This window comes from Tachyglossus aculeatus, chromosome 11, assembly GCF_015852505.1.
Source record: "Tachyglossus aculeatus isolate mTacAcu1 chromosome 11, mTacAcu1.pri, whole genome shotgun sequence".
Lineage (NCBI taxonomy): Eukaryota > Metazoa > Chordata > Mammalia > Monotremata > Tachyglossidae > Tachyglossus > Tachyglossus aculeatus.
In genome coordinates this window covers 4,439,631-4,466,874 of record NC_052076.1, presented here as the reverse complement: position 1 = coordinate 4,466,874, position 27,244 = coordinate 4,439,631, and the positions used below count along the sequence as shown (strand labels likewise).

Below are 27,244 nucleotides of genomic sequence, written 5' to 3'. Positions count from 1 at the left end.
TACCACTACTATTATTAAAAGACACCAATATTATTATTATATGATGTTCTGGGATCACCTAAGAATTGTAGTTTTCACCTCATTCCCACCTGCCTTTCCAGTAGATCCACGCCGATGCCCATCCCGTGGGCAGGTGTTCTTCGTGGGTTTCCAAGTGTGAGGAATGGACCCTGGCTGGACCAGCGTCCTTCTAATGCCTTGTCCGTCTTCCTCTCTCTGTGGCAGAGACGAGCGACAACCCTTCACAGATCGAAGCTTATACACCGCAGACAGCGAGGATGACGACGACAGAGGAAGGTCAAAAAAGCCGAAGAAAGTCAAGATAGAGCAAAACTCAGGATTGGAAGGAGAGGGACGCGGGGAGTTCCAAAAACCACTGAACAGTAAGTTGGTCTTCCGCCTGTCATCGGGTCTGGCTAGTGCCGCCGTTCAGTAATGCCCTCCTTGCAGGGTTTGGATTGGGAATCCTAGATTGTGGGAATCATAGATTGCTCTGTACACAGTAAGTGCTCAATAACTACGATTGAATGAATCGCCGCCGTTCAGTAATGCCCTCCTTGCAGGGTTTGGATTGGGAATCCTAGATTGTGGGAATCCTAGATTGCTCTGCACACAGTAAGCGCTCAATAAATACGATTGAATGAATCGCCGCCGTTCAGTAGTGCCCTCCTTGCAGGGTTTGGATTGGGAATCCTAGATCGTGGGAATCATATATTGCTCTGCACACAGTAAGCGCTCAATAAATACGATTGAATGAATGGGAAGGTAGCAGAAGGCCTGACTCGAGTGGGATGTCAAAAAGAGCTTCCCTCCCCTGTGCAGGAGGGCAGGGCAAATCAGTCAATCAGTGGTATTTATTGCACGTTTACCGTGTGCAGACCACCGGATTAAGCGCTTGGGAGAGTACTGTATAATAATATCGGTCCCAGGTAAGGGCCGGGAACTGGCTTCCCTCGAGTGTCTTTGTTCCCAATGTAACCGGGTCTAGGCCGAAACGTGTCTAATAATATCGGTCCCAGGTAAGGGCCGGGAACTGGCTTCCCTTGAGGTGTCTTTGTTCCCAATATAACCGGGCCGGGGCCGAAACGTGTCCGCCGCCAACTCGACCCACCTCCCTTCTTCCCGGGATAGGCCTCGTCAGACCCTCTCCCGGCCCCAACCGATGACAGGAGCGTGCCAGAAGCGGCAGAGTAAGCTCCGGAAGCCCCGCGAGGCTGCCCGGGACCCCATCGGGGACTTCCACAGTCGAAAAACCGTCTGCCTTGGGACGCTGCCAGGGCCCCGTCCTCTGCCCACCGGCTGTCCGGTCATCAGTCCTGGCCGGCCCCACACCGTAGAAAACCCCTTCCCTTCCCCACAGCACCTTCCCTTCCCCACAGCACCTTCCCTTCCCCACAGCACCTGTATATATGTATATATGGTTGTACATATTTATTACTCTATTTATTTATTTATTTATTTATTTTACCTGTACATTTCTATCCTACTTATTTTATTTTGTTGGTACGTTTGGTTCTGTTCTCTGTCTCCCCCTTTTAGACTGTGAGCCCACTGTTGGGTAGGGACTGTCTCTATGTGATGCCAATTTGTACTTCCCAAGCGCTTAGTGCAGTGCTCTGCACATAGTAAGCGCTCAATAAATACGATTGATTGATTGATTGATTGATTGACTGAGGGCGGTCCCGATGCCTTGGGAACCCTAGGCGAATCAATCAATCAGTCAATCAATCAATCGTATTTATTGAACGCTTATTGCTTGGGAAGTACAAGAATGGGACCGATGCACTGATTGAGACTCCTAGAAGGCCAAGGTTGACCCGCTGGCCAGTGGCTTCAGGGCCAGAGCTCACTCCCGGGCCGGGCAGAGCGAAGGCCTCTTTCCCAGCAGCGAGCTGTGTTGTAAACCCCCGGAGTTCATTCATTCATTCATTCAATCGTATTTATTGAGCACTTACTGTGTGCAGAGCACTGTACTAAGCGCTTGGGAAGTCCAAGTTGGCAACATATAGAGACGGTCCCTACCCAACAGTGGACTCACAGTCTAGGAGGGGGAGACAGAGAACAAAACAAAACATATCAACAAAATAAAATAGAGTAAATATGTACAAATAAAATAGACTAATAAATACATACAAACATATATACATATGTACAGGTACATATTCATTCAATCGTATTTATTGAGCACTTACTGTGTGCAGAGCACTGTAGTAAGCGCTTGGGAAGTACAAGTTGGCAACATATAGAGACAGTCCCTACCCAGCAATGGACTCACAGTCTAGAAGGGGGAGACAGAGAACAAAACAAAACATATTAACAAAATAAAATAAATAGAATAAATATGTACAAATAAAATAGACTAATAAATACGTACAAACATATATACATATATGTAGGTACGTATTCATTCAATCATATTTATTGAGCGCTTACTGTGTGCAGAGCACTGTTCTAAGCGCTTGGGAAGTCCAAGTTGGCAACCGCCATCCCAGTGCGCAGTGGGGAACCGTGCCGGTTGGAGAAGGGCCCCGATCAATCAGTCAATCAGTCGTATTTATTGAGCGCTTACTGTGTGCAGAGCACTGTACTAAGCGCTTGGGAAGTACAAGTCGGCAACACATAGAGACAGTCCCTACCCAACAGCGGGCTCACAGTCTGATGACCAAACCCCGCCATCGGCCCGCTTCGGGAAGGAGGGACATCAGTGTTTTTCGAGGAGCCTGTGCGGGCCTGTCATGGCCTTCGTAGCCCAAGCCCACTCGGAATTGTTCTTTTTCCGGCGCAATAGGCTAAGCTCTCCGGCCCCAGTTCCCCCACAGACGCCACTCCCGAGGTATCCTGTTCCCAAATTCACAGCCTCTGGGAAAGAAGCACTTCCAGGCCAGAGAGGCAGAGCCAGTTGCTGGCAGCAGTGTCTAGAGAACAGCGGATGGAGGCTGTAAGCTCACTGTAGGCAGGGAACAAGTCTACCAATTCCATTGTATCCTCCCAAGCGCTTAATACAGCACTCATTCATTCATTCAGTCATATTTATTGAGCACTTACTGTGTGCAGAGCACTGGACTAAGTGGCTTAGAGAAGCAGCGTGGCTCAGTGGAAAGAGCACGGACTTTGGAGTCAGAGGTCATGGGTTCCAGTTCCGGCTCCGCCACTTGTCAGCTGTGTGACTTTGGGCAAGTCACTTACCTTCCTTGGGCCTCAGTGACCTCATCCATAAAATGGAGATGAAGACTGTGAGCCCCAAGTGGGACAACCTGATTACCTTGTATCTCCCCCAGTGCTTAGAACAGTGCTTTGTGCATTGTAAGCATTTAATAAATGCCATTATTATTATTATTATTATTATTATTATTATTATTATTATTATTATTCTCTGGGCCTCAGTGACTTCATCCGTAAAATGGGGATGAAGACTGTGAGCCCCCCGTGGGACAACCTGATTACCTTGTATCCCCCCCAGCGCTTAGAACAGTGCTTTGCATGTAGTAAGCGCTTAATAAATGCTATCATTATTATTATTATTCTCTGGGCCTCAGTGACCTCATCCGTAAAATGGGGATGAAGACTGTGAGCCCCCCGTGGGACAACTTGATCACCTTGTATCCCCCCAGCGCTTAGAACAGTGCTTTGCGCATAGTAAGTGCTTAATAAATGCCATTATATTATTATTAGTGGGAAGTGCAAATCGGCAACATATAAAGACGGTCCCTACGCAACAATGGGCTCACAGTCTAGAAGGGGGAGACAGACAAGGAAACAAAACAAATACACTCTGCACACCATAAGCGCTCAATAAATACCACTGATTGGAGACACATATACACACAACCACACTTGCGGAGAAAGAGATCGCCACCTTGTGGAATAGTGCCCCAATGATATTGTGTAACTTCATTCATTCATTCATTCATTCATTCAATCGTATTTATTGAGCGCTTACTGTGTGCAGAGCACTGGACTAAGCGCTTGGGAAGTCCAACTTGGCAACATATAGAGACTGTCCCTACCCAACAGTGGGCTCGCAGTCTAGAAGGGGGAGACAGAGAACAAAACAAAACATATTAACAAAATAAGATAGAATAAATATGTACAAATAAAATAGAGTAATAAATATGTACAAATATATATACATATATACAGGTGCTGTGGGGAGGGGAAGGAGGGGGCTGAGTGTAGGAAGGCCTCCTGGAGGAGGTGAGCTCTCAGTAGGGCTTTGAAGGGAGGAAGAGAGCTAGCTTGGCGGATGGGCGGAGGGAGGGCATTCCGGGCCGGGGAAAGGACGTGGGCCGGGGGTTGACGGCAGGATGGGTGAGAACGAGGCATGGTGAAGAGAATAGCGACAGAGGAGCGGAGGGTGCGGGCTGGGCTGGAGAAGGAGAGAAGGGAGGTGAGGTAGGAGGGGGCGAGGTGATGGACAGCCTTGAAGCCAAGGGTGAGGAGTATCTGCCTGATGCGTAGGTTGATTGGTAGCCACTGGAAATTTTTGAGGAGAGGAGAGGAGTAACATGCCCAGAGCGTTTCTGGACAAAGACTATCCGGGCAGCAGCACAAAGTATGGATTGAAGTGGGGAGAGACACGAGGATGGGAGATCGGAGAGGAGGCTGATACAGTAATCCAGACGGGATAGGATGAGAGCTTGAACGAGCCGGGTAGCGGTTTGGATGGAGAGGAAAGGGCGGATCTTGGCCATGTTGCGGAGGTGAGACCGGCAGGTTTTGGTGACGGCTTGGCTGTGAGGGGTGAACGAGAGAGCGGAGTCGAGGACGGCACCAAGGTTGCGGGCTTGTGAGACGGGAAGGATGGTAACTTGCTTTTGAAGGCTGACGTTTCTAGTTCAAGACCACTGGATTACGTTTTCTTTGGAAAGTGAAATACTTTAATAACTTGTGTCACTCTCTCCGCCTCCCCCACCCCATTTCTTTTTGCCCCTGGAAAGGGAAATGTGAAATACTTTAATAACTTGTGTCACTCTCTCCGCCCCCCCAACCCCCCCTTTTTTTTGTCTACCGCAGTGTTCTTTGAAAGTGTGAAATCAGAACTCAGGAATGCCTCCTCAGAATACTCTGATGTTTCAGATTCAGAAGACTCTGAGCTTGTGCGCACTCCTCAGGTAAAAAAATCCCCAGCCCCATCAGGCAGAACTCCCCATGGGGCAAACCAGTAGTGGCCACGCTTGAAATGGGGGCCACAGATGGGCCCCCTCCTCTTGTTGGGAAGCGTCGGGTTCAGGATTCAGTCATATTTATGGAGCGCTTACTGTGTGCAGAGCACTGGACTAAGCGCTTGGGAAGTCCAAGTTGGCAACATATAGAGACGGTCCCCACCCAACAGCCGGCTCACAGTCTAGAAGGGGGAGACGGACAACAAAACAAAACATGGTAACAAAATAAAAGAAATAGAATAAATATGTACAAGTAAAATAAATCCATAGAGTAATAAATATGTACAAACATATATACATATGGAGCAGGAGTGTAGTCCCGCCTGCCTGCCTGGGTGGTTGAAGCCAGAACATAAGCGGAGCTTTAATGCCCTGGGAAGATAAATGGCCCAACAGAAGGAGCACAAGCCTGAGAGTTAGAGGATCTGGGCTCTAACCTCACTTCCTCATTTGCCTGCATTGTGCCCTCGGGCAAGTCCCTTAACTGAGAGCTGAGAGAAGCAGCGCGGCTCAATGGAAAGAGCCCGGGCTTTGGAGTCAGAGGTCATGGGTTCTAATCCCGGCTCCGCCACTTATCAGCTGTGTGACTTTGGGCAAGTCACTTCACTTCTCTGGGCCTCGGTTCCTTCATCTGGAAAATGGGGATGAAGACTGTGAGCCCCCCGTGGGACAACCTGATCACCTTGTAACCTCCCCAGCTCTTAGAACAGTGCTTTGCACACAGTAAGCGCTTAATAAATGCCATCATTATTATTATGGGTTCTAATCCCGGCTCCGCCACTTATCAACTGTGTGACTTTGGGCAAGTCACTTCACTTCTCTGGGCCTCGGTTCCCTCATCTGGAAAATGGGGATGAAGATTGTGAGCCCCACTTGGGAGAACCTGATCACCTTGTAACCTCCCCAGCGCTTAGAACAGTGCTTTGCGCATAGTAAGCGCTTAACAAATGCCATCATTATTATTATTATTATTATTATTATTATTATGCGCCCCACGTGGGACAACCTGATTACCTTGTATCTCCCCCAGTGCTTGGCACATAGGAAGCGCTTAACAAATACCAAAATTATTATTCTTATTATCTCCATGCCTTACTTTCCTTAACTGTAAAATGGCATTCAGTACATGTTCTCCCTCATGCTTAGATTGGGAGCCCTGTGTGGGACGGGGGATGTGTTTGATCTGCATAAATGGTGTTAACCCCCGGGCTGGGCCTTGCCTGTGTGCTTGGGCTTCCCCCCAGTTTGACACAGAGCATGGCACGAAGGTGGCAGGGGTGGATGGGCTCCTGGTACCCAGCCCGGTTCTGTAGCAAGCCTCATCTTGGTATGAAGCTTGGTCCGAAGCACGCCAGCCTTTTCTAATCCACGGCCGCCTCCTCCTCCGTCTTTCACCCGTCACTGGAAAACGTGCCGTCTTCCGTGGCGGCACTCGGTTCTGTGCTTCTAACCGAGACCGTCAGTTGGGTTGAAAGTCCTCCGGCTTCCAGCTGGTACGTGATGTTGGGTCTTCTCCGGACCAAGAGCGCATACCGCCTTTCGGGTTCGGCAGAGCGGTTTGCCACGTAGTGGCCCCCTCCTCCCCGGCCTGGGTTTGGTGAGGATGAGAAGCAGCGGGGTCTAGTGGAAAGAACCCGGGCCTGGTAATAATGGTAATTGCTAAACACATACTGTGTGCCAAGCACTGTACTAAGTGTGCCCCACATTGGACTCACTACCTGAAAGGAAGAACAAGTATTTCTAGACTGTGAGCCCACTGTTTGGTAGGGACCGTCTCTATATGTTGCCAACTTGTACTTCCCAAGCGCTTAGTCCAGTGCTCTGCACACAGTAAGCGCTCAATAAATACGATTGAATGAATGAATGAACCCTGGCTCTGTCACCTGCCCGCCATTTGCGACCTCAGTTTCCTCTTCTGTAAAATCGGGGATTCGGTACTTGCCCTCCTTCCTCATCAGACTGCGAGCCTCCCATGGGGCAGGAACTGGGTATGATCTAATTATATTGTACCATCCACAGTCATCTTGTGGGGTGTGTCACCCCCTCGCCCCCTGGTAGATACTAACTGTGGATCCCAACAGTGCTCAATAAATACAATTGAATGAATGAATGAATGAATCCCAAAGCCCGGAGCTATGGGTGTTTTTATTTAATTAAAAAAAAAAAAATCAACACTGAAGTTTTTCCCGGTTAACATGGTCCGTTTTTACCAGCTCAGAGTTGAATGATTTCATTCATTCATTCATTCATTCAGTCGTATTTATTGAGCGCATACTGTGTGCAGAGTACTGTACTAAGTGCTTGGGAAGTCCAAGTTGGCAACATCTAGAGGCGGTCCCTACCCAACAGTGGGCTCACAGTCTAGAAGGGGGAGACAGACCACGAAACAAAACGTCCCATTTCCATGAAATCCTTTCTTCTTTTTGCAGCAAAAGTATTCCTCCACAGAGGAATCGGAAAGCTCAGGTGATGAAGAGAAACAGGAAGCAACGTCAGATTTTAAGGAGGGCTCTAAGGTCGTGAGGGCCCTCTACCAGCATAGCCAGAAGCCATTTAGAAGAGAAATTCCAAATAAAAGGTAAGCCGCCCCTGCGGAAAGGGGCTCGGAGCCGGCGGGCCTCAGCGGCTCACGGGAAGGCCTCCGGCGGCGTCCGCGAGTCAGCCGGGTCGGCTGCTCAATTCCGCGTTCTCCGCTGCACGTAGGGAATGTCCTACCTCAACCAGCACTGAGGAAGACGCTATCGAGGGCATGCTATCCATGGCGGGCCTGCACTATCCAGCGTGTTCACCGGCTCAGACGCAAAGCACACACTTCCCAGATAGAAGCGCTCTTCAGGAATACGGCGCCTGCCCCCGGAGCCGGCCCGAGGACCCCAAAAGGGGGGACTACAGTAGGTGGTTTCCGCCTCGCTCCTCGGGAAGCCGGTGGGGCGGCCTCTGGGTGGGGAGGTGGCGGCCCTTGGTTTGGATCGGGCCGATCTCAAGTTTGATCGCCGGGCAGCCGTGCGTACTGGGCACCTACTGCGAGCGGGACGCTGTCCTAAGCCCGTGGGAAGAGTGGAATAATACTAATAACAATAAGGTGACGACAGATTGTGGTGTTTGTTAAGCGTTTGCTGTACGCCAAGGCCAGAAACAAGCCCAGGGGTAAATACAGTCTTTGCAGGTCGAACACAGTCCCTGTCCCACAGGGAGATGGCAGATTAGTCAGGATAGCATCAGAATAAATAGAATTATAGATATATACGCCTCATTAATAAAATAAATAGGTTAATAATACCTTGGCCTCCCCTCCTGGTTTAGAGCAGTCTTAGCTGTCGGAGTCCCTAAAGTTGGTGGCCTCATGGAGGGAGTTTAGACCTGGGAATCAGAAGGACTGGGGTTCTAATCTCCGATCTGCCACTTGTCTGCTGTGTGATCTCGGACAAGTCACTTCACTTTTTTGGGCCTCACATGCCTCATCTGTAAAATGGGAATTAAGACTGTGAGCTCAGTGTGGGAGAGGATTCTCCACCCCACCCAGGAGATAGTACGGTGCCTGGCACCTAGTGAGTGTTTAATAACAAATGCCACAATTATTATCATCACTATCCGACGGGCAGCACGCACGAACTAAAACCTCCGTCCGCAGGTCGGCATCTCAAGGTGGAAGAGAGAGACCTACCGACTTCTTCGTGGGTTAGGCAGCTCGACGTGACGTCCGGGTTCACCGCTCAGGTAGAGCCGAGCCGCTGGGGCTCCCGGGCACGTGGGATTGGGAGGCGTTCCTTGCCTCCGGGAGGCCACGTCACCCGTGTTTGTGGAGTGAAAGAGACGCCAGGCACCGTTCACGGCCCCTGCCCAGCTTGGTGGCACAAGAAAGAGCAGCCTGGCTGGCCCAGTCATGCCCACCCCCAAGAGGGACTTTGACAGTCAGTGGTGGGGCTACTCAGACCCACACGAGTTGGGGAAGAGCGCTGCACTGGGGGCTTGGGAGCGTACAAAAGCACCTCTCTTCTGAGAGGCCTTCCCCGACAAAGCCCTCATTTCCTCTTCCGCGTCACCCTCGCGGTTCGATTTACACCCTTCATTCACCCCTCCATCATCCCCACAGCACTCAGGTCCGTATCTGTAATTCATTTATTTATATTAATGTCTCTCTTCCCATCTAGTCCGTAAGCTCGTTGGGGTCAGGGAATGCGTCTACCAATTCTGTTTTAGTATACCCTCTCAAGTGCTTAGCACGGTTCTCGGTACACAGTAAGCATTCGCTAGATGTGGTCGATTGATCGACGCAATAATGACCCTAACTGGTGTTTACTACGTACCAAGCTCCGAGGGAGATAGAAGATCACCAGGTGAGGCCCAGTTCCCATCCCAGACGGGACTCACAGTCTAAGGGGGAAGGAGAACAGGTATCGACTCCCCACTTTGCAGAGGAGGAAATTTTAAGTCCTTGTCCTCCTCCCTTAGGGTCTTTTTGCACATTTACCCACACCTTCTCCTTCCCTCTAGCCTCTTGGCCTCAGAGTAGGCCTGAAACTCCAAGGTGACAGGTGAGGGGGAGGGTGGCTTGGCAACCACCGCCTTTCAAGGCACTCAGAGACCTGTAGGTGTTCGCCGTGTGAAGGGCGGTGCGGAGGCCGGGAACGAAGTGGATCTCCTGGGATGGGCTGGCCACGGGAGCCGATCAGCGCGCAAGCCCCTCGGCCCTCCTTCCGGGCCAAATAAACAAGTGTGAAGGGGAGAGAAGGCTGGCAAGCTCCTAAGCGGCTTGCTCACCAAACCGCCCTCCGTGTGCCAGCCCTGCTTCCCTCCCAGACGGGAAGCCGATTGGGTTGGCGGGACCAGTGAGCGGGAAGGGGTTTGGAGCCCTCATCTTGGCTCCTCGGAAATTTGCCATTTCGAATTTTCCCCGGAGCGGGAGCCTCCCGAAGAATCCTGCGCCGGCCCTCATGTGGGAATTCTGTCTGCCACAGGACCTGGGCAGGGGTCAGAGGTGCATCAAGAGGGAAGGCCCACCGGAAGCCGGCCTGAAGCTGCAGAGCAGGAGCTCCCCGGACCGCGGTGCTTCCAGCCTCCCCGACGGGAAGTGTCTGCGGGACTCGGGTGCGATTCCCGGGGCCTGCCACTTGAGCGACGGCAGCCTCAGTCCCGAACGGCCGTTCGGGGAGACGGCCTTACAACCTGGGCCCCTTCACCCCATCAAGAGGCCAGCAGCCAACCCGCCTCCCATCAGCAACCAGGCTACTAAAGGTACCTCATCCCGTCCCGGGCTTCTCCCTTACCCCCCGAGCCTTCCGCCCCGCTGAGAAAAGGCCATGGAAACAGACTCTTCCAGGGCTGCCCTTCTGCTCCCTCTCCCCTCAGTCCCCGAGGCAAATTAAAATACCCCAGATGGAGGCGAGAAGGGGTCCCCCAGGGGAACTCTAGGGCACGGGGGAGGAGAAGGTTCTCCCGCAATTCTAAAACTTGAATCACATCCCACCCGGCCCTGGGAACGGAGCTCCGTCCAGCCGGTGGAGTCGAACGGCCGGACGGCGAGCACGCGGGGCATCCGGGCGGAGGAGAGCGGCCCCACGGCCTCCTGCTCCGCCCCGGGACGCCCGCGTCGAGGGATCCGGCCTCGCCCGGCAGTTGCCGCGGCCAGAAGCCAGAACTGACCGCCATGTGCTCTGTGACCCCCTTACAGGCAAACGCCCAAAGAAAGGCATGGCGACGGCCAAGCAGCGCCTCGGGAAGATCCTGAAGCTGAACCGCAATGGCCACGCCCGCTTCTTTGTATGATGCGGCCGCCCCGGTCCACCCGCCGCCGTCCGCCCTGCAGGGACCAGTATCGGGGGCCCGACGCCGCCCCGCGGGTCCCAAGCGGACCCCGGCCCGGTCGGGGGTCGGGGGCCGCGTTTCCACTGTGCCACACCGTTCAGCAATAACCCTGTGGAGACGGGGTCGGGGACGGGGGGCGGGGGGCGGGTTGGAGTGGGGAAGACCAAGGCACCGTCCCTCCCGTGGTCCCTGGTCGGGGCTGGATGGCCGTCTCAGGCGGCAGGGGTCCAGTGTCTTCCCAGGGCAGGGGGACGGAAAAGGGAGTTCTCAATAATCGATAATTTATTTAACGGATTTTTTTTTTATTTCCCGGATTGACAGCTTTGAAATGCTTTTTTTTTTTTTTTTAAGCTATTTATTTGGAAGACTTGTGGGAAGGGGTCTCACTTAGATTTCAGAATGTGAAGGTTTTTTAAATTATTTTTGATAAGAGCCGCCGTAATTAGTTTGTACTCTACAATTGGATATTCAGGTTAAAGTCTTAAACAGGGATTTGATGCATTAATTATTTTAAATTAAGACATATATGAAAATCATTTTATTTTCTATATTTGCTATGTGTTCGGTTTCTTTGTAAGCTATTGGCTTGGCCGTCCGGCTAATTTATGCGGTGCCTACAGTTGGGTTAACTTTATCCCCCATTCTCCTCTACTCGCCATCCACCGATTTTATTTTTATTTTCGGGGACACCCGCCATCATCCTCCTTTTCCGGCCCAGCAAACTCAGCTTCCAAAGCCAATACCTTGAAGTGCAAAAGGAAAGATCACCTGTATCGTCCGTTTCTGCTTAACGTTGTGGTTTTTTTTCTTCCCCTCCCCTCTAGGTGAAAGCAAAACAATTAACCTCATCATCTGTGCAGATGATCTTTAAGCGTTGGGTCCCAAAGAGAGCAGCTTCAGTGGTTCAAAAGCCCAGTGCCTGGGATCGTAAAGCTATCCACTCCGAATCCGGCCCGGTGAGACGATGGGAATGAAAGCCGGGCTTTTCAGATAGAGTTCCACAAGTGGTAAAGTGATGTCCGGTGTATAGGTAGGGGGTCCCGCTGGGGATGTACACTAGAGACGTATCGGTACTGCACTATTTATAGACGCCGAAGCAGAGGTCGAACAGATCGTCCGTTTCTCATCGGGAGAAGCCACCCGGGGTTGGGTGGTTTCGCCGCTGTCGAAGGGTCCGAGAAACGAACGCACTGTGGCCGGCGGTTGTTGGGTTGTTGGGAGGCCCCGCCACGGGTGACGCGGGATTCGGTTCTGCTGGGAATGGTAGGACACTAGGCGGGGGGCAGTATGGCCAAATTCTCCCGTTCTTCCACTGAGGAGTGCTGGTGGATGTGATAGTTTCCACAGCACCCTACACGAGGGTCTTTTTGGATCCATTTCGTCCCCCGCCGTGTCCCGATGGCCGCGTGCACGTTGGGCGAGCCGTCTTCCGGGGGCACACCCCGGGGTGTCCGGCCTTCCCTGCTCGCCGTGGTGCCTCCCTTTCCCCCCGCCTCCCGCTTCTCTCCGAGTGTAGCGGGCCCACATCTCAGGGTCTCATCCGGTCTAGAGTCAGAGCCCTCTTTCCTGGTCTTTGTGGGCAGGGAGGCATCCTTCCCTCCTCCTCCTCCTCCTCCTCTTCCTCCTCCTCCTCTACTCACCTCAGCACAGGGCTGAGATGAGAAGCCACTCGCCAACTCCCCCACCCCCCACAGTGAAAACTGGATCGCATTCAACTGAAACTGTAAAGATTCCTGGGGGAATGCAAGTCAGGAGCTCCTCCATCTGCCCGATTGGCATTATGGATTCCTCAGACAGCCCCATGCAGCGCCTGGCTTTCCGCTGGGGTCGGGGGCAGAGTCTTGAGGCCTTGAGGGAGGAAGAGAGTGTGTTCTTTAAGCAGGATCAGGAACAATCGGAGACTCGTCTCTAGTACAAGAGAGGCCATGCTCCCGGAATGTGGCTTGCAGGGGGCGGTCGCTGTAAAACCTGGAAGGAAATGTCCATAGCCCCGTACTCTCGTTCATCTGTGGCGGGGAGAGAAGGCCCTTGACGTCCAGGGACCAAGGCGGGGGGGAGTCGAGCCCTAAATCTCGGCCGCAGATGCTCCTGGTGCCGTCTTGTCTTCCGGTGACCCGCACGTAGGTCCGCTGGCAAATTGAAGAGCCGACCCTGCTCGGAGGGGAGAGTCTCCTTTTCAATCAATCAATCAATCAATCAATCGTATTTATTGAGTGCTTACTATGTGCAGAGCACTGTACTAAGCGCTTGGGAAGTACAAATTGGCAACACATAGAGACAGTCCCTACCCAACAGTGGGCTCACAGTCTAAAAGTGAGTGGGCTCACATCCAGTTCTGCGGGGGGTGGTTCGTAAGAACCAACTCGGTCTTGGCCCGTCAGAGAGGAGGACGGGGAGCAGGATCCAGGAAGCGTGGGGTGTTTTTTATGTTTTGCCTAAATCTTGTAGACTTGAGGAATCGTGTTGCAGGTCAGACTCTGGGTGAAATGGGTTGCTTTTTGCAATCTCTAATGTCTCTTCCCTTTCCCCCTGCCCCCCCAAAGAGTTGAGGAACATGCCAATTTTTTGAGCCACCGTTCGCGTCCAGCTTCCAGCACGTCTTAAATGCCAGCTTTGCGATGTTTGTAAATAACTTGTATTTTATAACTGTATTTTTCTGTAACATATAAAATGAAATATTTAAGTAGAGGGGATGGGCTGGGGCAGTATTTTTACTTGATTCTTGAAGAAGGGCATTTTTCAGGTTCCGCCAAGGGATTCAGTGATCGGGGGGAAGATGGTAGACTTTTATTTTTATGGTATTTCTAGAATGTGGGGAGAACTTTGGCCGTACTGTTGGGGTTCAGTTTTGTTTTGTTTTTTCTCCAGCCAGTCGGTTGGACTCGCCCTCCTACAATGGAATGCCTCTCTTTGAGCTAGATATAACCTCGGGCATCTCCTTCCTGATCCACATTTAAGTTTGTAGGTTCAGACCAGGAAGGAATCTCCTCTTCTGCTTCAGCTCCCAAGCTTGCAGCCAACTGGTGTGGGAAATTCCCCCTGTGTGGGTTTGGGGACGTCGAGGATTGTTCGGCCCAGATGCGCCAGGGTTGGGAGGTTGGGGGAGAGAAGTCCTGAGGAGACTGGAGTGTAGACTGGGTGGGGATGGGGGGCTGTTGGGGGAACGCTCCAGGGCCACAGACAACGGACGTGTTCCGCCCGGGCCTCGACTGCCCGGCGCCCTTCCGGCCCATTGGGCCGGGGAAGAGTTTTGCTCCACTCCTTGTCGGAATCTAGTGTGGAAAGCCAGAGAGGCGATTGGCCCGGATTGGGAAAGAGGGATGTTTTAGCCGGGGAATCACACCTGATGGGTATCTCCAGGTAGACCGGGATCCCCCCCACCCCCACCGTGCTCCCACTTGGCACCCCTGTTGGCCTGCCTGGGCACAGGAGAGCTGCCCTAAACTCTCCAGGGTGGCAGCAGTCCGAGAGGCCGGGCTGGCATTGGCGGGGAGGGGACGGCGAGGCCTGGAAACCGCAGCCACCCCTGGGGTCGTGAGACTCATGGGCACGGCTGGTGGAACGCGATTCCCAAATCGTTCGACCCGACCCGTCTGCCTGGACCCATCCCTGCGCGGGGCATCCCGGCACCTGAATCGGTCAATCCATCAGTGGCATCTGTCGAGGGCTAACTGTCTCCAGAGCACTGTACTGAGCGCTTCGGAGAGGGCAATACCCTCGGGCCTGCAGCAGGTGGTCAGGTCCCCCCACAGACTTCCCAGGGAAAAGCTCCTTGCAGATAACGCGCCTGCTTCGGACAAACCCGACTACAGGGTCGAAGGGATCGGGTTGCCTCTGAGCAATAACAAGCCACGATTCCAGACGGGAGCAAGCCAGTTCTAGGCTGGGCATTGCAGATGGCGAGTTAGCCCCATTTTCTCAAGCCAAAGACCCAACCCCAAACGGAACTCGGTTACGCGGCCCAGACGGTCCGGGAACCGGAGTGCCTCCCGGGGGTGAGGCGGCCAGAGGGCAGCGGCCCGAAAAGTCACGTTTTCCGGGGTGGGATGTGGTTGTGGTTAGTGGATTGCACAAGGGGTGGGTTGGGGGTGCGGGTGGGGGGGTGTGGGATTGAGAGTCCAACCTCTGCCATCTGTCCGGCCCAGAAAATCGGTGTTAATTTGGACCCCCAATCCGGCCACTTCTATGCAAAGGGGCAACCGGCCATTTGCTGCCCCACGCCGAGGATGGGGTTTTGGTACTCACGTAAGCCTTGGAAAAATTCCCAATCTCACCCCCCTCGTGGTCTCTAGATTAGCCCCTAAGGTAGATTGGAAAAATCTCCATCCTGAGCTATTCGAGAGGCAGGGGGTGCGAGTGACCAGCAGGGAGGCTTCCGGCCACCCGGTTTCAACCAGTCGGCTCATCTCGACATGGAGAACGGAGGAGTGATAATAATAATGGTATTAAGCGCTTTCTACGTGCCACGCACTGTTCTAAGCGCTGGGGTAGATACAAGGAAATCAGGTTGTCCCACCTGGGGCTCACAGTCTTAATCCCCATTTTACAGATGAGGGAACTGAGGCGCAGGAGAAGGGAAGTGATTTGCTCAAAGTCACACAGCTGCTAAGCGGTGGGTCCAGGATTAGAACCCACGACCTCTGACTCCCAAGCCCGGGCTCTTTCCACTAAGTCACGTTGCTTCTCTAGGAAGGGCCGGGTGGGAGGCAGTAGGGAAGATGACTGCAGCTGCTCGTGACTGAGGTGGGAGGAAGGAAGTCGAGGAGGGCAGCCCACTAGATTCGGTTCTCTGGTTTGCTTGTGGTAAAGAACAACTTCTCTCCGCCCACCCTGTCCCCACTCTCTCCCCCTCCACCCCACTCCCATAGTGATTGTGATGCCTTTGCTAACATCTCTCCTTTAGCCTCCGCTGATATGTCACTAAAGTATCTCAATGGAAGAGTGAAAATAAACCCTCAATTTTTAGGGGCCAAAAAAAGAAAGTCAGGGGTGTAAATCATTCAGTCGTACTTATCAAGCGCTTACTGTGTGCAGAGTACTGTACTAAGTGCTTGGGAGAGCACAAAATAATTGATAGAATGGGCACAGCCAAAAGACCGCCACCCTCTTAGGTCATTGAGAAATGACTGGGTTTGGCTTCGAGAAGAGATGATGGAGACGCCCAAATAACGCGGGGTGTCTCGGGCTGTATTCCTGGAAGGCTGGGGGGAGAGGAGGGAAGTGGGAGATTGACGAAAGGGCTAAACCTGTTAGCTTCCTCCCCCTTGGCAGGTTTCCCACTTGGTTTGGGGCTTAGGGTTGAAGAAAGAGAGGCGCCCAGCCCTGGTTGGAAAGCTGCTGTGGCTCTGTCTGTGGCCGCGAGCCGTTTTGTTGGAAAAATAAGCTTTTGTGTTAGTAAGAAGCGGATCTGTGGAACGAAGAGTAAGCTCTCCCCTTACCGAATGAAAGGAGCAGAATTTGGATGTGTAAACCATGGCCGGAGGAGGCTGATTCAGCGGCATAGGTGGCAAACGCAAACCCGAGGCGGGTTGGGATTCGATCGAATGCGTCAACCGTGTTGAAACATTTGTCGTGCTCGTGTCCCCACGCTATGCGACTGTCTCGCTCTCAGCCCTGTCGTCCTCCTCCTCCTCCCTCAGCCCCCTCGCCCCTACCCACGCTCTTCCCGGTTTACCGAGATTTGGTGAATGAGCCACACGGCGAAATGGTAAGACTTTTGAGGAGCGCTCTCACTACCTTCCATAAGTTTCTCTTCTGTGCACTGCTTTGCTGATCAGCCCTGGCTACCAGGCAGCCTTTAATGACCTCCAAGCAATGTTTCTATGCAACCTGTGACCTCTCGCGTCCGTCCGTCGCCTCGGAATGGCCACGTTTGTTCTCCCTCCACCCCCGCCGCCACCACCCGTCCTCCTCCCCTCAGCTTTCCCCGATGCTCCCCCGATCCAAATGCTGGAATACGTAACGTTTGCAGGAATAGAATAACCCAGGGATGAACTGTTGTCTGTCTCACCTCATGAGCGGGGAGTCCGGGCAGCAGCAAAGCTGTGGCCCATCGAAGCTCCCCTCCCCGTCCCCCGGTCCCCAATCCGACCGCCCCCACTCTTCCTCCCAGCTCTGAAGAAGCTTGTCCGGTCTCCTTCCCCGGGCCACGACTCCCTCACAGAGGAAGCCCGGCCAAGAGCGAGGCCCTCCTGGGGACGGGCAGGCTTGTCTACAGGCCGCCGCCTCCGTTCATCCGCGGACAGAGGCCGGGACGGGCGCCCCGACATCGCGCCGACTGGGAGACGCGGCTCGCCTCCGCCAGCCGCGGGGCCTTGGGAAAAGACTCCTTTTCTACCTTGAATAGAAATTAAGCCATATGCCGTGGGAAGAAAATGAAAGGGTTCACTTTAAGCGATTCTCTAAATCTGAATTTTCCCTCTTGCTGTGAATTGTCTGATGTTGACAGGGCTTCGGCGGGTATCGTGTGGGGTTTGTTTTCTGTCTCTGAAACGTGTGAACTCGATCGGGCACGGAGGTGTCGGCCGGGAGTATGTACTAGTTTTGTAGTAATGTGTTGCCGGCCTGTCTGTCTTTCCCCCTCTGTTTTTTATACTCACTCCCAAGTCGGCTTTCGCTATCCTTTCTTACTATGGGTGTCTGGGCAGTGGCGTCTTGTCTGTTCAGAATGGCTGAGTGTGCGTGTGTGTGTGTGTGTGTGTGTGTGTGTGTGTGTTTTCTTTCTTACAGAAACACTACTGTGTCACGACTGAGGGTCCTGGCTGGGAAATGGGATGCTGCGGCTTTAAGAGCGTTGTTTTTGCATTCATAACAGTATTTCCCATCCTCTTTTGCCTGCAGGCAGGGAAAGTGTATGTACAGTATTTATTTTGTTCCTGTTTTCCTTTGTATGTTTCAGAGTAGCTCACGTTAAGGACAAGTGGCTTGTTAAATTTGTATTTGGGATTCCTAGTTTACGCTTTCTGTACTTTAAATATTGAAATTAAAAAAGTTGTATTACTTTTCTTTTGATTTTAGCGCCCGGGCGCGGCTCTCTGTTCACCTGGTCACTCCAGTGCTCGAAAGCTGGACGTAAGCCAGCGGGAGGGAAAACACGGCCAAATTCGGTTTCCATCCTGATTGGCTTTCCCTTCCCGCCGCGCTTCTCTTCGGTCTCCTGATTCAGCCCCACGGGCTCCCCCGGGCCCTGTAGTTTCCCACACTCCATTTCTCCCCGTTGGTGAGGCCCAAAAGGGTCACTGTTCAAAGGGTCTGAATTTGGTCACCAGTTTGGAAAAGTTGCCAAGGTCCACAGTTCTCAGCTTCCTGTCAGACAAGGCTCCCATCCCCAGTCCTCCCCTAATCAACAGAACATTGAAATGAGACTAAATTTTCCCCTCCTCTTCAGTAGAGTGAAGCCCATTTAGGTCTTCCAGGAGAACCATGGTGGGCCCACACGCCGCTCTCACCTTCAGACTCAACAAAATTAAAAGGGCCAGTGGGGTTGCCAAGACAGCTTGCCCTTCAGAGGCGGGTCATCTCCATTTGAGGCCGGGAAGGGGCCAGAGTTGTGGGTGGCCAGATGGCTAGTAGCGAAGGGACAGATCCCGGAGCGAGCCGGCTCCGGACGCCTCGGCCCCGTAGCCCGCCCGTGGTGACCGGGATTGAGGATCTGCTCGCCAGAGAAAAAGTAAGGGCGGCCTCGCTCACAGAAGCTGATGACTCTCCTTTCTCCAATTAAGAGAGTGGACAGAATCTCTGGGTACCTGACAATTAGTCCCAAAGCCCCTAAGTTTATCCTCAGGCATCTTGACTCCTTTCCAGGCCCTGCCCCTCCTCTCCCTGAGGTAGCCTTGACACATTTTCCCCAACCTGATGACGACGATGGCGCTTTCTCTTCCGTCTCGAGCGACGGACAGACCTCGGCTCGATCACGAAGACGTGGGACCAAGAGTCTTATTGTTAGCCCTGGCGTCTCTTCAAACTCCATATTGAACTGTCCAGTCAGTCAATCATTGTTCAATTGATCGTATTTATCGAGCACTTCCTATGTACAGAATACTGGGGGGAGCACAACAGAATTAGCAGATATGTTCCCTACCCACAACAAGCTTACAGTCTAGCGGGAGAACTAGACATTAATAGGAGTAAATAATTTCTAATATATAATTTAAAGATACGCAACTAAGTGCCCTGGGGTTGGGGTTGGGGGGAATATCAAACGTCCAGAGGTCACAGATCAAAGTGCAATACGTTACTCTTTATTGAGTGCTTACTTTGTGCAGCTTGGGAGAATACAGGAGAGCTGGCAGGGAGACAGCCATTAAAATCGATTGACAATGGGGAAAAATGGCAGAGTGTATGTATGGAAGTGTTGTGGGGGTGGGATGAAAATCAAAGTGCTTAAGGGGTACAGACCCAACTGCAGAGGAGTTGCAGAGGGGAGGGTGAAGAGGGTTGGAAAATGGGTCAGTCGAGGCTTCCTGGGGATGTGATCCGGTCAATCAGTGGTATTTATTGAGTGCTTACTGTGTGCAGAGCATTGTAGTAAACGGTTGGAAAGTACAGTACTAAGATCCGGTCAATCAATGGTATTTATTGCATGCTTACTGTGCGCAGAGCATTGTAGTAAACGGTTGGAAAGTACAGTACTAAGTTGGTAGACTCAATCCCTGACAACGAGGAGCTTTTAGTAGTAGTAGTAATAGTTTTAAGTGCTTACTGTGTGCAGAACATTGTACTAAGAGCTGGAAGGGGATTCATAGGCAGTTTCCTGCTTGTCCCTGATCTTCCCACTTTTAAAATGGGAGAGCAGCGTGGCTCAGGGAGAGCAGCGTGGCTCAGTGGAAAGAGCCCGGGCCTTGGAGTCGGAGATCATGACTTCGAATCCCGGCTTCGCCAATTGTCAGCTGTGTGACTTTGGGCAAGTCACTTCACTTCTCTGGGCCTCAGTTCCCTCATCTGTAAAATGGGGATTAAGACTGTGAACCCCCTTGAGCACCTTGTAACCTCCCCCAGCGCTTAGAACTGTGCTTTGCACATAGTAAGCGCTTAATAAATGCCATCATCATTATTATTATTAAAGCCTTACTAAAATCATACCTGAAAGCAGCCTTTTTGATCTAAACCCTCGTATTCCGTATTCGCTCTCCCATCAGCACTGTCCTTCAGCACTTGGAAATTTGCCCCACCTTCACCCTTACAGCACTTAGGTACATATATGTAGTTTATTTTAATGTCTGTCTCCCCCTCTAGACGTAAGCTCCTTTTGGGCAGGAATCATGCCTCCCAACTGTTCTATACTGGGCTTAGAACAGTGCTCAGCACACAGTAATCGTGCAGTACCTTTGTTGGAAAAACAGAGTAACCTGTAGGCTTTAAGGCTTTTCGAAGAGGATGATACAGTGGCTCGAATTGTGGTCGCCTTTGTGGGAGACTCTCCAATCTGCAGAAAGCGAGGGGGTGCCTGGATCACGTTTTCCAACCTGGGGATCAGATGGTCAAAAATGGGGGCCAGTGGCCCTCAATTTCCTGCTGGGGCGGGCGAGGGAGCGCAGAGAGATGGGCCACCGACCCCTGGCCCACGTCCTGCCTCCTCAAATTCAACAGACAATAAATCTCCCCACCTTCGAAGAAGCCTTACTAAAGGCACACCTCCTCCAAGAGCCCCTCCCAGCCTAAGCCCCACTTTTCCTCACCTCCCACTCCCTTCTGCATCACCTTAACTTACTGCCTTTGCTCTCCCCACTGTCTCCCGGCCGCACAGCACTTACTAACATATCTGTAATTGTATTTATTTGTATTGATGCCTGTCTCCCCTCCTCTAGACCGTGAGCTCGTTGGGGGCACGGAAGGGCGCTGTATCGTTGTACTTTCCCAAGCGTCGTTAGGGGCAGGGAAGGGCACTGTTTATCGTTGTACTGTACTTTCCCAAACGCTTTGTACAGTGCGCTGCACACAGTGAGTGCTTAATAGATACGACAGTGAGTGAATGGGGGGGGAGTCAGGGCGGTGGTGATCCCTAGAGCTGCTCTCCTCAGCCCCACCATGAGCAGATGCCAACTTGTACTTCCCAAGCGCTTAGTACAGTGCTCTGCACACAGTAAGCGCTCAATAAATACGATTGATGAGGATGATGAAGATGAGCAGGGGCTTGGGAGTCTCAGGTAATGGCTCCAAACGAGGGACCCTGCTCAGGGCCCTTAGAGCGAGCTGTTGGGTAGGGACCGTCTCTATGTTGCCAACTTGTACTTCCCAAGCGCTTAGTACAGTGCTCTGCACACAGTAAGCGCTCAATAAATATGAATGAATGAATGAATCCCATTTTCCGGCCTCCAAAACGCCCGCCCCTCCTCCTTTGGGAGCGGGTTGTTGGGGCAGTTTTGGGTGGGGAAAGGGCTCCGGGCCCCTGGACCACCATGGGGGAGTTGACGGGAGTCCCAGGCCCTGCTTGATCACATCTCTGGCCCCTCGACGGGGGGCTGGGGGGCGAGGGACAGGGTTGGCGGGAGCTTTTGAGGCTTCTTGGCCTTACCGCTCTGTAGTTCAGCTATGAAAACAACCCACCCAACCGGACAAACAGTGGGGGCCGGAGGCGGGGGCTCCTGGGAAAGGAGTCAGAGCAGCCGACGACGTGAGCCTGCTTCCAAAGATAATAATAATAATAATAATAATAATGGCATTTATTAAGCGCTTACTATGTGCAAAGCCCTCTTCTAAGCGCAGGGGAGGTTACAAGGTGATCAGGTTGTCCCACAGAGGGCTCACAGTCTTAATCCTCATTTGACAGATGAGGGAACTGAGGCCCAGAGCAGTGAAGTGACTTCCCCAAAGTCACCCAGCTGACAATTGGCAGAGCCGGGATTTGAACCCATGACCTCTGACTCCAAAGCCCATGCTCTTTTCCACTGAGCCACGCTGCTTCCCTCCTCGGGGTCCGCTCGGCCCCAAGCTGTTCCCTAATCATTCATTCAGTCGTATTTATTGAGCGCTTACCGTGCGCAGAGCACTGGACTAAGCGCCTAATCTCCAGATGTGAGGAAGGGCCCGCAGGGCGAAATGCCTGGGAAAGACTTATTGGCAAATATCGGCGGGGAGGCTTGCATTCATTCAATTTACTCAATAGTATTTATTGAGCGCTTATCGTGTGCAGAGCACTTTACTAAGCACTTGGGGAGAGTACAATATAACAATAAACAGACACATTCCCTGCCCACAAGGAGCTTACGGTGTTGAGAAGCAGTGTGGCTTAGTGAGTAGAGCACGGGCCTGGGAGCCGGAGGGATCTGGAACAGTGCTTTGCACATAGTAAGCGCTTAATTCTATTTATTCTATTTATTTTATTTTGTTAATATGTTCTGTTTTGTTGTCTGTCTCCCCCTTCTAGACTGTGAGCCCGCTGTTGGGTAGGGACCATCTCTACATGCTGCCAACTTGTACTTCCCAAGCGCTTAGTACAGTGCTCTGCACACAGTAAGCGCTCAATAAATACGATTGACTGAATCTGGGTTCTAGTCCTGGCTCCACCCCTTGTCTGCTGTATGACCTTGGGAAGCAGCGTGGCTCAGTGGAAAGAGCCCGGGCTTTGGAGTCAGAGGTCATGGGTTTGAATCCCTGCTCTGCCAATTGTCAGTTGGGTGACTTTGGGCAAGTCACTTCACTTCTCTGCGCCTCAGTTCCCTCATCTGTAAAATGGGGATTAAGACTGTGAGCCCCTCGTGGGACAATCTGAACTCCTTGTAACCTCCCCAGCGCTTAGAACAGTGCTTTGCACATAGTAAGCGCTTAATAAATGCCAAAAAAAAAGTCACTGCACTTCTCTGGGCCTCAGTTACCTCATCTGTAAAAATGGGGATTAAGACTGTGAGCCCCGCATGGAATAGGGACTGTGTCTGACCTGATAACCTTGTATCTGTCCCAGCTCTTAGAACAGTGCCTGGCACATAGTAAGCGCTTACTCTCCCCCTCCTCCCCCTCTCCATCCCCCCCGCCTTACCTCCTTCCCTTCCCCACAGCACCTGTATATATGTATAGATGTTTGTATGTATTTGTTACTCTATTTATTTTACTTGTACATATCTATTCTATTTATTTTATTTTGTTAATATGTTTTGTTTTGTTCTCTGTCTCCCCCTTCTAGACTGTGAGCCCACTTTTGGGTAGAGACCATCTCTATATGTTTCCAACTTGTACTTCCCAAGCACTTAGTACAGTGCCCTGCACACAGTAAGCACTCAATGAATACGATTGATTGATTGATTAACAAATAACATCATTATTATTAGAGGGGGAGACATACATTATTATAAATAAATAATGTGGCCACTGCCCAGGGAGGGGCTATTATTCCCTCCCTGGGCTGCTTGGCTCAATGGAAAGAGCCCGGGCTTTGGAGTCAGAGGTCATGGGTTCAAATCCCGACTCCGCCAATTGTCAGCTGGGTGACTTTGGGCACCTTCTCTTGACCTCAGTTCCCTCATCTGTAAAATGGGGATTAAGACCGTGAGCCCCATGTGGAACAACCTGATCACCTTGCATCCCCCCAGCGCTTAGAACAGTGCTTTGCACATAGTAAGTGCTTAACAAATACCATTATTATTATTCTTAGGGCTGTGATGCCCTGCATCATCATCATCATCAATCGTATTTATTGAGCGCTTACCGTGTGCAGAGCACTGTACTAAGCGCTTGGGAAGTACAAGTTGGCAACATCTAGAGACAGTCCCTACCCAACAGTGGGCTCACAGTCTAAAAGGGGGAGACAGAGAGCAAAACCAAACATACCAAGAAAATAAAATAAATAGAATAGATATGTACAAGTAAAATAAATAAATAAATAGAGAAATAAATATGTACAAACATATATACATATGCATCTGTTAGGAAAACGTGCAGTCAGGAGAGGGCAATTCAGTCCAGCTGACACCCCAACCCAATATGGACTGTCGAACTTCCTGACTCTTCCCTCTTCATTCCTGACTCTCCCCAAGTGACCCAGCCCAGACCACTGGCCCCCCCCGACTCTCCTCTCGCCATCCCTGACTCTCTCCCACTGACCCTGGAACTCCTTTCCCCACCAAATCTCCCAGACCACAATTCTCCCCATCTTTAAAGTCCTAAAGAATAAAAAAAGAAAGAAAAGAAAAGAAAGAAACCTCCTCTAGGAAGCCTTCCCTGATAGTCACAGCCTCCCAGCTGTGATAAACACCCACCCAAAGCACTTAAATACCTTCACCTCACAATACCCTCATAAAAATATCGTTATTATCATCACTACTTACGTACCAGGTGTATTTTAAAATACTTAGATACCTGTGCATTCAGGGATTTCTTCAGCTGTTTCCTCCTGATGGATTTGTGTGGCTTCCTCCTCTTAATAATAATAATTGTTATGGTATTTGTTAAGCACTTACTATGTGCTAGACACTGTATTTGTTCCTTCCTCCAGCTTTTACACTCTGTAAATCATTTTTGCCCGTCTCCCCAATTTGATTGTAAACTTGATGGCGGGGAACAAATGTCTTGCTACTGAACCATCCTGGGTATAGCGCCCGGGTCTCAGTAGAAGCTCAATAAATGCCACTGATTTATTGTCAGTGGTATTTATTGAAGGCTTACTGTGTGCAGAGCACTGTACTAAGCACTTGGAAAGTTCAGTATCACAGTAGACACATTCCCTGCCCACAAGGAGCTAACAATCTAGACGAGGAGTGAGATGTTAAAATAAATTATGGATATTCATTCATTCATTAAATCGTATTTATTGAGTGCTTACTGTGTGCAGAGCACCGTACTAAGCAGTTAGTCCCGTGGGGATGAAGGTGGGGTGAGTAAAGGGTAAAAAAAAACAAGAGCAAGGACTGAATAAAGGCTGGTTACATTCTTCCATTCAATTATATTTATTGAGCACTTATTGCATGCAAAGCACTGTACTAAGCTGTTGGGAGAGTACAATGTAGCATTAAACAGCATTAAATGTAGCATCTTAGACTGTGAGCCCACTGTTGGGTAGGGACTGTCTCTATATGTTGCCAATTTGTACTTCCCAAGCGCTTAGTACAGTGCTCTGCACATAGTAAGCGCTCAATAAATACGATTGATGATGATGATTAAACAGACACATTCTGTGCCCACAATGAGTTCATAGCCATTAATATAACCCCAGGTGCTAGAGCCCGGGCCCTGGGAATTCCGACTCCACCACATGTCTGCTGTGTTACCTTGGGAAAGTCACTTCACTTCTCTGTGCCTCTGTTATCTGTAAAATGGGGATAAGAGTGTGAGCCCCAGGAGGGGCAGGGCCCGTGTCCGAGCCGATTAACCTGTATCTGTCCATGGCATCGCTATGGGTTGGACTCGACTAAGACAACAGCAACAGCCCCGCTGCTTAGAATAGTGCTTGGCACATAGTAAGCCGTTAAGTACCGTAATTATTCCTGTATCTTTGGGGCACTGAATCTGAGTGCTTAGTACAGTGCTTTGCACACTGTAAGTGCTCAATAAATATGATTGAATGAATGAATCTGAGTCATGACGGTGGCAGCAAGCTACAGGGATGTTTTGGGGGTGACCAGCCTGGAGCCCCCCTTCAACGGCTGCTAGCCGAGCCGGCCCCAGAGACGAGGTGGGGTGTCCACCCTCAAGGGGGGACCGCCCCGACAAAGCCGATTCTGGGCCAGTTTGGGAACTGAGGCGGGATCAGACCCCAGGTGGGCCTGGAGAGGAGGCCGGGGTCGGCGGCTCGGCCCGGCTGGGGACCGGACAGACCTCGCGGAGGCGGGAGCGGCGGGGCCGGGCACGTGGGAACCTCCGAGGGCCGGGGCCGGGTGACTCTGCAGCTGTGGAAACAGGCCGCTGCTGGACGGGACAGGCCCGGCAGGGCCAAGGAGACCCTGTGGCTAGTTCAAGGGGCCAGCGGGCCAGCTGGGCTGCAACTGGGGCAGGGGGAGGGTGCAGCAGTGAGAAGGCAAGAAGACGCCGCAAACCCCAGAGAGCCCCTCATTCATTCACCCCTGACAGATCTCCTTGGGGTTTTTCCAAATTTTTAAAACGTCCGCAGCAGTAATTTCGCCGGGGGACAGACAGATAATAATAATAATGATGATGGGATTTGTTAAGCGCCTGCTATGTGCAAGACACTGTTCTAAGCTCTGGGGAGGTTACGAGGTGATCAGGTTGTCCCACGGGGGTCTCACAGTTTTCATCCCCATTTTACAGATGAGGTCACTGTGGCACAGGGAAGTGAAGTGACTTGTCCAGAGTCACCCAGCTGACAATTGGCGGAGGCGGGATTTGAATCCATGACCTCTGACTCCGAAGTCTGGCCACGCTTCAGATCCTCAGCAGAAGCTCCCCTGGTCATAACCTCGTCTCGCAGACCCAGCCCAGGACGCTTCCCAACTTCATCAAGGTGCTTGGAACCCTGTGCTGGACGCCCTCCAGAAACCCCACCACCTCAGCCCTGGGGACGGACCAACCAACCCCTCTCCGTTCATTTATTCATTCGTTCAATCGCATTTATCAAGCGCTTACTGTGTGCAGAGCACTGTACTAAGCGCTTGGGAAAGTACACTACAGTAACGAACAGTGACGATCTCTGCCCAAAATGGGCTCGTAGCTTAGAAGGGGGAAATGGAAATCAGTACAAATACATAAAATTATATACCCTAAGTGCTGTGGGCCTGGGAAGTGGTGGGGAGAGAAAAGGGGGTGATGCAGAAGGGAGTGGGAGATGGGGAAAAGTGGGGCTTAGTCTGGGAAGTCCTCTTGGAGATGTGCCTTCGATAAGGAGGGGAGAGGAATTGTGTCTCCAACCCTGACTCTCCCCCCGGCGATCCAGCTGGGACCGTCTAAAATTCCTGACTCTTCCCCTCTCCATCCCTGACTCTCCCCCAGTCACCCAGTGAGGTCCCACTTGCTTACAGATCTATCCAAACCCGTCTGGATATTTCCAATGGAGGGCCTCGATTGGCCCAGCTAGGGAAGAGCGATGACCAGGGCCCAGGACGGAGTGGACAAGAAGATCGCGGGCGTCCGAGGGCCGGAAGGGATGGTCCTGCTGAGCTTGAAGTGCCTGCCAGATTGTGGGGAAGGAGAGAAGTCCGGCTGGAGAGGTAGACTGAGGAATCAGTCAAGGAGAGGGGTTAGCTGAAGCCGTGGGATGGAATGAGCTCCCCAAGGAATTGGTGTAAATTGAGAAGAGCAGAGGAGCCAGGCCAGAGCCTTGTGTGGGAGCGGGTGGGAGGCAGAGGAAGAGCCAGTGAAGGAGTCAGAGAGGGGAAAAAAAAAGCACCGGAGAA

General features: G+C 51.8%; 1 protein-coding gene across 1 annotated transcript in view; it reads left to right on the top strand.

Annotated features, from left to right (window-relative positions):
* The window catches only part of KDM7A (lysine demethylase 7A), a 100,408-nt gene extending 89,328 nt beyond the window's left edge, over positions 1 to 11,080 (top strand). The window contains exons 14-20 of the mRNA XM_038753554.1: positions 226 to 383; positions 5,014 to 5,111; positions 7,592 to 7,740; positions 7,866 to 8,053; positions 8,794 to 8,879; positions 10,121 to 10,397; positions 10,834 to 11,080. Coding sequence (XP_038609482.1) covers positions 226 to 383; positions 5,014 to 5,111; positions 7,592 to 7,740; positions 7,866 to 8,053; positions 8,794 to 8,879; positions 10,121 to 10,397; positions 10,834 to 10,928 — 1,051 coding nt within the window. The 3' untranslated portion in view covers positions 10,929 to 11,080. The remainder of the gene's footprint in view (positions 1 to 225; positions 384 to 5,013; positions 5,112 to 7,591; positions 7,741 to 7,865; positions 8,054 to 8,793; positions 8,880 to 10,120; positions 10,398 to 10,833) is intronic.
* The last annotated feature ends 16,164 nt before the right edge of the window (positions 11,081 to 27,244 follow it).